The 9,880-nt window shown below is 43.1% G+C and overlaps 1 protein-coding gene across 1 annotated transcript in view; it reads left to right on the top strand.

Annotated features, from left to right (window-relative positions):
- Positions 1–471: 471 nt before the first annotated feature.
- The window catches only part of LOC147467535 (xaa-Pro aminopeptidase 1-like), a 217,880-nt gene continuing 208,471 nt past the window's right edge, over positions 472–9,880 (top strand). The window contains exon 1 of the mRNA XM_086531214.1: positions 472–683. Coding sequence (XP_086387340.1) covers positions 638–683 — 46 coding nt within the window. The 5' untranslated portion in view covers positions 472–637. The remainder of the gene's footprint in view (positions 684–9,880) is intronic.

Here is a 9,880-nt window from a genome sequence, read left to right as displayed (position 1 = left end):
TCCAGCCTGAGGTTTATCTTTGTACTCCAGTTCAGTAGTGCAGAAGGGAGGGAAGAAGGAGGGAGGGAGGGAGGGAAGGAGGGAAGGAGGGAGGGAGGGAGGGAGGAAGGAAAGGAGGGAAGGAGAGAGGGAGGGGGGGAATGAGGAGGGAGGGAAGGAGGGAGGGAGGGAGGGAAGGAGGGAGGGAGGAGGGAGGGAGGGAATGAGGAGAGAAGGAGGGAGGGAGGGAAGGAGGGAGGGACGGAATAAGGAGAGAAAGAGGAGGGAAGAAGGAGGAGAGTTCCGACCTATGGATGGAGATAGATAGATAGATAGATAGACAGATAGAGAAGAGGAAAGGGAGAAGAGGATAGGCTGGTGTAGGGTGGGGAGATAGGTAGGGGGGAATGGGCGGGGGGTTTGGGGGAGCAAGTGCAAGACCGGCCGGACGCGACCACCGTTTGTGTTAACCGAGTAGGGTCGGTTGTGGCAGTCGGTATCTGGACCCCGTAGTGAGAACACATACCCGCTCCCCGCGCGCGCTCTCTCGGACTGTGTGTGTGACGTTCCGCCGTTCCGCCGTTCCGCTCGCGTATTGTGTGTGATAGGATACTGTATACTATAGGAGGGAGACTCTACACGGCACTTTCCAAGCAAGATGGGATGGCTGGGAGGCGCTTCCTGTTTGTTATTGGCGATAACAGGTAAGATGGGGGGGGCGTGTTACGGGGTATTATCTTTATTTTTGTATTGTATGTTTTTTTTTTTGTTTATAGATCCATGCTGGTTATTGTTATTAATTGCAGAACGAGTGAGAGAAGTGATGTGATCGGAACGTAACGAGAGTTTATATATATATATATATTTTTTTTTTTTTCTTTTTTGAAGTATATGACCTTGTTGTGGAGACCAAGGTTAAAAAAGATTGAAGATGTACGTTTTAGGGGGGGTTGGGGTGGGGTGGGTTAGGGGGGTAAAGGGGGTTAGGTTAGTGAAGTTAGGAAAGCTTGCACACATGCACAAAACATCTGTTCTGATCATGTAACAGGTGTGGTGGTTGAACACTAATTAACATTTGCGCGCACGATTTACACTTAGACTCGCGTTGAAATACCTAATCCGTTAAGGTAGCTTATTACCTCAATTATAGAAGAACTTAACTAAATAGAACTTAAGCTTCGTTTTATAAAGCCACAGTTATATATGGAATGTGTCTCAGGAAGCTTCTTAACTCCCAAGGGAAGCATTGTTTATTAAACTAAATCAATAAAGGTTCAAAGGAATTTCAAAGAAAGGAAGTCTGGTTGATAAACGAAGGTGATATATAATGAGTTAAGATACTGGTTTTGTAATTTATATGAACGGCATTAATTACACAAGGTTATAGTTTTAAGATGAAGATGATATTGTAAGCGGTATTTCCATATATAATGTGCTTGAAGCTATGTTGATTTGTGATAAGTGAATTGCAATAGAAAGAATGCGAAGTATTATTTTTTATATGAAAATAAATACGTAATTTGATCATGACTGGTAAGTATACTTCTTAAATAATGACAGGTAAAAAAAAAAAAAAAAATTCTCGAAAAATGAATTGATAAGGAATAGTTTAATTGAATGGAGTAAAATGAATTGAATTTGAAGAGCTTGATAAGATGAAGATGTATTAGATAAATTAGGACTAACAAACTGCCTATATGAAAGGATAGTTTAGTAATCTTAGGTTGAGTTTGGAATCATTTGATATCAAACTCGTTTTAAAAGTATATATCACTGTTGAAAAAAAAATATTTTTCTTTCTCTCTTTTCTTAATTAGTTCTGATTTTAGGCGAAATATCTTGTCACCACTAATATACATTTAACCTTCATTCTATCATCACATACCATCACACACATATACATGCGTATATATGCATGTATACACATACTCACTACTGCACGCACACACACACACACACACACACACACACACACACACACACACACACACACACACACACACACACACACACACACACACACACACGAACACACACACACACACACACACCACACATACATATATACACACGCACACGCACACGCACACACACACACACACACGCACACGCACACGCACACGCACACACACACACACATAGACACATACACACACACACACACACATATATACACACATTCACCCATACTCATATATAACACCCGTACATATATATACACCCATACACATACATACATATACACTTACACATACACACAAACACAAAAAGAAACACACACACAAATACAAACACATGCGTACATATGCATGTATTCCGCACTGCACTTACACGCAGGTATATGTGTAAATACAATAATTTTATCTACCTTCCAAGTTTAGACATGGCTTTGAATAAATACTTGAAAACGCACTTAAAAGTGCAACGAACTCTCATCATTATCATCACAATCTCATACATTTATAACTACGAAGGACTTTACATTGGTCTTCTTGAACTGTTCCCGTTTCATATTTTACACCAACAGAGTACCGTGGGACATTCGAGTAGAATCCGAGGTACAGTGTATGGTACACTTTGTATCTCTCTTCTCTATGTACTGCTTTCTTCCCATGGCTGTTTACCTCTTGGATAGACAGCTCCTGACACATCCAGAACTCAGCACGTGGGCTATCTTGTGACTCACTGGAACTTTCTTTACTCGCAAACGGAAGCCCACAAATGCTACGATTACTGAGGGAATTCGATGTAAATTCCTTTAATTCTTAAGCTTGTGGTGGACGAGGACGTGTCAGTTGATGTTTTGCTTTCGGTTGCTGGTTGGGTGTTTGTTCCCCTCCCCCCTTCTTCTTCTTCGGGTCATCAGCTTTCTGGTACATTTGTTGTAGGATACTGTGCTTGTGCTTGTCGTCAGTGCGTTAGGGTCGTTTCTCAAGCTGTGTTCCCAGATGGCCCGCTTTCTTTTTTCTTTTCTTTTTTTTATTTATTTATTTATTTTTTTATCTGAGGCGTTTGCACTTCCAGACTGTGGAGTGGAGTGTAACTCGTCCCTCGGTTTGTATTTCTGTTTCTTTGATCCTGGCTTTGTTTTGCCTTCGCAAACATTGGGTTGTATGTTTTTGTTCGTCCACCAAATACCGTGTTTTATGATCCTTTTGTCCTCTAGGACCTTCTGATTACGTTTACTCAAAGCTGAAGTTAGTAGCGTTCATGTATCGAATTTTTTTTTTTTTTTCTATCTTCAAGTCTATCTTATCGGATTTTTAAATTTCACCTGCCTTATCTCCTGTCTAGCTTCTCTAGTTTCGTTTCCATCCCTAGATAAAATCTGGCGGTCTTCTTCTTCATAGCTAGGACTCCTCTTGCTGCTTTTTGCTTCATGTCAGTCCAGCGTCTTTAGGTTTTATGCCGACTCCGCCTGACGTCTTAGTTTATAGCACCATTTGTGTCTTGGCAAAGTTGCGTCCTGTGTCCATTTTTATATATGAACTTCCCCTTGCTACGCTAAACCCTTCCCCGGGATTGTTATAGATTGTCAGCTTGAAGGCGTTTAAAGAAGAATCATAATTTAAAATGATCTACCATTATTTCGACGATGATTGAAAATATAGGCCTATAATCGTTAACCGTTAGAACTCTTCTAACGCTTATGCTAATAATTCAACCTTAAAACTCTCCTTGGCTTCTATACTAAGCCTTTAAAAGCTAGTATCCCAAGTCAGGATTGCGTAAAGGATGTTTTTCGTTAAAATTCACGTCATTCATCCTACGCAAGCAGAAATGCTGAGTCACTGCCTTCTGGTGATGACCCAAGCTGAGTCACAGTGAGTCGAAGTTTGGTTATTGTGTTTGGAGTGTGCAAACCTTTGATATTTTTATATATATATAACATTCTGATCGATTTACGATTTGCATTTGTATGTGTAGTAACCTATGACTAGACACACTTATTTACATGATATTGCATTTATTAGTTGGTGTTATAAATCATGAATTAATATTCGAGGTATCGTGACCATAAAATGCATTAATGAATATTGCTTTCAGCACATCGTTGCCCTCATCATGAGATCAATAATGCGCAATTAAAAAAAATAAAAATCAATGAAACAAATTCAAAAGGAAGCGAAAAATGTGTGACCTATACAGTATGGGTATACCTACATACCTACCTACATGCATACATGCTTAATCATATATATATATATATATATATATATATATATATATATATATATATGTATATATATATATATATGTATATGTATATGTATATGTATGTAGGTATATATATGTATTTGTATGTATGTATGTATATATATATATGTATATATATATGTATATATATATATGTATATATATATATATATATATATATATATATATATATATATATTCATATTCATATTCACACACACACACACACACACACACACACACACACACACACACACACACACATATATATATATATATATATATATATATATATATATATATATATATATATCTTGTGTGTGTATGTACTCACATACATTTACAAACATACCAGCACGCACACATGCTCGCACACACGCTCACACACACACACACACACATATATATATTGTTTATGTATATATATATATATATACATAAATAATAGAGCATATGATATAGACTACGAAATATCGACGTTATCTTATTAAACGCTTGAGGTCCTTTCAGCTTTGTGACCCCCTCCCCCTCCCCCCTCCCTCCCCTCCCCTCGTCTCGCCTCCTCCCCACCCCTCCCCCCACCCCCATCCCTCCCCTCCCTTCGTCTCGCCTCCTCCCCCCACCCCCCTCCCCCTCCGTCCCAAGGTATCAAGGTCGCCACTCGAATTCCAGTCTTGTGTTTATCCCTGTTCCTTCTTTGGAGTTTTATCAAGTTTGGTGATACTCTGTGTCTTGAACTAGTAAAGTATTATTATTGTTTGTTTTTTATGTGTTTTGTGTTGGTTTTGTTGGTGAAATTTTATTGTTAGAATAGTTGGTTTTGTTGTGTTGTGGAGATGTGTTGTTGATTCATTGTTTTTGTTTTTTTTGTCGTTAAGGCTGATTTGCATAAAGGGTTGTTTTGTTGTTGAATTTGTTTCCTGTGAAGTTGTCTCTGTGTGAAGTTGTTTGTTATTGAACTTAGTGGAGTTATTTTCTTGTGTGGTTATTTTGCTGTGGATTACGTCAAGTTATTATTATAGTTACGCTTGTTATCCTCATTGTTATCACTTTTTGGATAGGATACGTACTTATATGAATAAAAATCCGTAAGGATATACAGCACGATAAGCTTTACAAGCCGAGAAAAAAGAAGCTGAAGAAGAATTAGAGGAAGACAAAGAAGAAGAAGAGAAGAGAAAGTCAAACAAAACAAACAAGAAACAAACAACGCACGCTGGCCTCCTTTTCCGAGCAAAATCAATTACCGTTAAGCAGCCAGATTGTAGCGGAAGCGAGTCGTATTAGCCAGAAGACGAGAAAAGTTTGAGCGAAGACTCCTTGGGCCGTAGACGAACCACCTATTCTCTCCTTCCCTTCAAGTTAGGCGCATTCCTCCCGTCCCTAGCTCAGCTGGTCCCTCTTACTAGCTAATGTTATGATCCTTTGCGCTCTCGTTCTCTTGTTCTCTCGTTCTCTCGTTCTCTCGTTCTCTCTCTCGGTCTTTCGTTCTCCAGGCTGCCTCTCTCTCACACGGTTCCTTATTTTCCTGTTTGTTTACTCTCCCGGTTTTCTCATTTTCCTGGTTCTTTCCTCTTCCGGTTTTCTGATCCTTCTGGTGTCTCATTATCCGAGTCCTTTTCTCTCTCGGTCCCTCCTCATTTTCCTCATTCATATTCTCTCGGTCTTTCGCTCTCCAGGCTGCTCTCTCTCACACGGTTCCTTATTTTCCTGGGTCTTTCCTCTTCCGGTTTTCTGATCCTTCTGGTGTCTCATTATCCGAGTCCTTTTCTCTCTCGGTCCCTCCTCATTTTCCTCACTCATATTCTTCCGGTCTTTCGCTCTCCAGGCTGCTCTCTCACACGGTTCCTTATATTCCTGGTTGTTTCCTCTTCCGGTTTTCTGATCCTTCTGGCGTCTCATTATCCGAGTCCTTCATTCTCTCTCGGTCCCTCCTCATTTTCCTCACTCATATTCTCCCGGTCTTTCGCTCTCCAGACTGCTCTCTCTCACACGGTCCCTCATTTTCCTGTTTGTTTCCTCTTCCGTTTTTTTTTTTTTTTTTTTTTTTTTTCATTCTCCTGGTGTCTCATTATCCGAGTCGTTCATTCTCACGGTCCCTCCTCATTTTCCTCACTCATATTCTTCCGGTTTCTCACTCTCTGGGACCTTTAGGCCTACTCTGCAGGTCCCTCATTTTCCTAGGCCCTCATTCATCTGGTCCCTCATTTTCCTGGTTCCTTACTGTCCCGGTCTTTCACTCCCCTCTCTCCTCACTCTCCCGCTCACACACACACACACACACACACACACACACACACACACACACACACACACACACTCACTGTTACACATCTTTATTCCAGTCACTCGCAGGCCGTGTTTCGAATCATTAATAGAACCTGTTAGTCTGAATGTATAAAAAAACGCACTGGGCTCCGACACCCTGCACATTGCTATTGCATCGTGTAAGGAAGGTTTTCTTGCATCTGTCACCGAAACCGCAGCTGGACTTTGACCATGTCGCTGAGTTATCGTCAGAGTTTCACTTCGACTATGTGATATATTTTTTTTCTATTAATTTATACCAACAGACTCTTTCTAAAAAAAAAAAAAAAAATTGTCATTAGGTATTTTAAGCCGCTGTTTTTTTGTTTTGTTTTGTTTTTTTCTTGTCTTTAAATCCTTTCTCCAGCTTTCTCTACTACGTCTGTTGAATGGATTATTTTCCTTCTCGACATGAGAATTTCGCTATATAATTTTCATATGGAAAAGTAATACTAAAGTGTGCCTTCACATATACAAAAAAGTGGTTGTTGACTAGTCCAATCAGAGAGAAAGATGGCCTGGAGCATCTTTCGGACGAGCTGTGAATGCATGACATTCCGAAAACAACCCGGCTGCACATTTACTCCAAGACGGTGTGGCGAATGAACACACATTATATCAAGATACGCATGATTTTAATTCCTCGTCGCTCGCACTCTCCTTCGCCCAAAGCCTTTATAAAGCTGAAGACGCCCCCCCCCCCCCCCCACTCCCCCTGGACTTAAACACCGCCCTTCGACCTGGTTTCTGACAGACTTTCGGTGACTCATTGACAGACCTCTCCGTTCCTTTAGCGCTACGCATTTTTTTTTTTCCTTTTTCCCTTTACACATTTAATGGCAAAAGGACTCGCGCGTCGCTCCGTCCCCGAAGGCATTACAGAAGCAAAACATATCAAGTGGACCGCCCGGAGAGTCTACCAAGGGCGTCACGATGGGCGGGCGATGGGGGGTCTCGGGGCCTTTGTGCCGTCTTGCGAACGCCTTTGTCCGGTGTGGACGCATTTCAGTTGTCATCTTTTTTTATCCCTTTTTATTTTCCTTTTTGGATTTGTAAGTTATGTCGCGTGCTTATGCAATAGTTATTTCATAGCGCTAGAGGTAATGGGACGGAAAGAACGAAAAGAGAGAGATAGGGAGGAGGGGAGGAGAGATAGGGAGAAGGAGAGGAGACAGATAGGGAGAAGAGAAGAGAGGGATAAGGAGAAGAGAGAGATAAGGAGAAGGTGAGGAAAGAGATAGGGAGAAGGAGAAAAGAGAAAAAGGGAGAAAGAGGGAGAGATAATAAGATAGGGATAAGGAGAGAGAGAGAGATAGGGAGAAGGAGAGGAGACAGATAGGGAGAAGAGAAGAGAGGGATAAGGAGAAGAGAGAGATAGGGAGAAGGTGAGGAAAGAGATAGGGAGGAGGAGAAGAGAGAGATAGGAAGAAAGAGGGAGAGAGAGAGAGAGAGAGAGAGAGAGAGAGAGAGAGAGAGAGATAGGGATAAGGTGAGAGAGAGAGAGAAAAGGAAAGAGAGAAAGAGACAGAATTTGTAAGAGAAAATGGGTGAGATTGCAAAATGCAAGAGGAAAATGCCTAAGCCTCTACTGGAACTAACTTGGCTTCTACTGATTGGAAGAGAATAAATCACTCAAGTACTAACTGACCACGACTGAAGGACTACACCAGAGCGCTCACCTTACATGGTCAGCTTATCTAATGAGTGAAAATAAGACTAGAGTTCAATACAGTTTGCAGTTTGATGAGTGTAGCTTTATCTCCGACAATACACTGGTATTCGGTTTAACTTGCACAGGATATCACGCTATATTGGGATTAGATTAAGATTCACAATGAGATTGAATTTTTAATTTGGTTTTAATAGTTACAGACATTGAATTTATATGTTGGTAAGATTACAAGATCTGGTTCTTGGATAGGACATGACGTCATAAAGAGCTTTCCTATCTGTTTTTTTTTTTTTTTTTTTTTTTTTAATACGTTTGGCCACCAGCCTGGACCCGCCCATTCCCAGGGGAGGAGTACTGTAATGTAACCATTAAGGGAGGCTGGGCGGCTGGACATGGCTTAGGGACCAGGACTGAGTGAGTGAGTAGAGGAACCACAGCTTTTCTGGAGAAAGAGAAGCAGCGTAGAAAATACGAAGGTGTTCAGAAATGAATATGAGAAGATGATGAAATGGAGAAGTATGGTGTGTCTTCTCTTGTTTCTCTTCCTCTTCGTTTATGTGTGTGTGTTTGTGTGTGTGTGTGTGTTTGTGTGTGTGTGTGTGAGTGAGAGAGAGAGAGAGAGAGAGAGAGAGACAGAGAGAGAGAGATACAGAGAGAGAGAGAAAACAAATTGGGCCACTGGTAGGTTCGAGTGACAGAAAAAGAAGGAAAGCAAATCAGAGACGAGGATGGAAAACTACTACGAAAAAGTGAGAAGCGAGAGAAAAGGAAAAAATACGAGAGGTCGGGAAACAGAGGTGGTCGGAAGGCCAGGCAATAGGAACCAGACTGGATACAAAGGAGAGCCCCTTCCCTCCCCTCCCCTCCCCTCTCCTCCCCTCCCCTCCCCTCCCCTCTCTCCTCCCCTCTCTCCTTACCCCTTCCTCTATCTCCCTCCTACTCCCTCTCATCCCCCATCTCCCCCTGCTCTGCCTCCTACCCCCCTTTCCTCTCCCCTGTATCCCCTGCTCCTCCCCCTTCCCTCTCTCCCTCTGCTCAGCCTTCAACCCCCCAGCCCTTCCACCCTTCCATCGCCCTCCACCCCTTCACCCTGGACAATCCCCTCCCCTTTTCCCTCTCTGTTGCCTCAATTTCCACTCCCCTCGCCTCCACCCGTCCCACTTTTCACGGCCGACCCCCCTCCCCTATCCCCTATTCCCTCCACCTCCTCCTCCACCCATCCATCCGCTCACGACCTCCCCTCCCCCTCTCCCCACCTACCCACCCTCCCATCGACCCATCCCTCTCCCCTTCCCCCTCCATCCCCCTCTCCTCCAACCCCCACCCTCCCACCGACCCATCCACCCCTCTCCTCCAACCCCCTCCTTCCCCTTCCCCTTCCCCCCATCCCTCCCCTCCCATCCCTTCCTCCCATCCCTCTCCTCCACCCTTCCTCCCCATCCCGTCCCCCTCCCCTCCTTCCCCTTCCCCTCCAACCTCCTTCCCCCCTCCCCTCCCCTCCCTCTCCTCCAACCCCATCCCTTCCCCCTCCCATCCATCCCCATCCTTCCCCTCCATCCTTCCCCCTCCCATCCCTGCCTGCCAATGGAATCCACGACCAATGTCACTCAGTGCACAGATATTGACGCCAGAGTTCTCATATGGAATCCCGGTCCCCGAAATACGCGCGCCATTTTCCCGCCGCGGCGACAAATCCCTTTATTAGACCGCATTGTTTCGCCGAAG

This window comes from Penaeus japonicus, unplaced genomic scaffold (assembly GCF_977035675.1).
Source record: "Penaeus japonicus unplaced genomic scaffold, GWHDUDI00000001_assembly GWHDUDI00000035, whole genome shotgun sequence".
NCBI classification, from domain to species: domain Eukaryota; kingdom Metazoa; phylum Arthropoda; class Malacostraca; order Decapoda; family Penaeidae; genus Penaeus; species Penaeus japonicus.
This window is presented reverse-complemented; position numbering and strand designations above follow the sequence as displayed.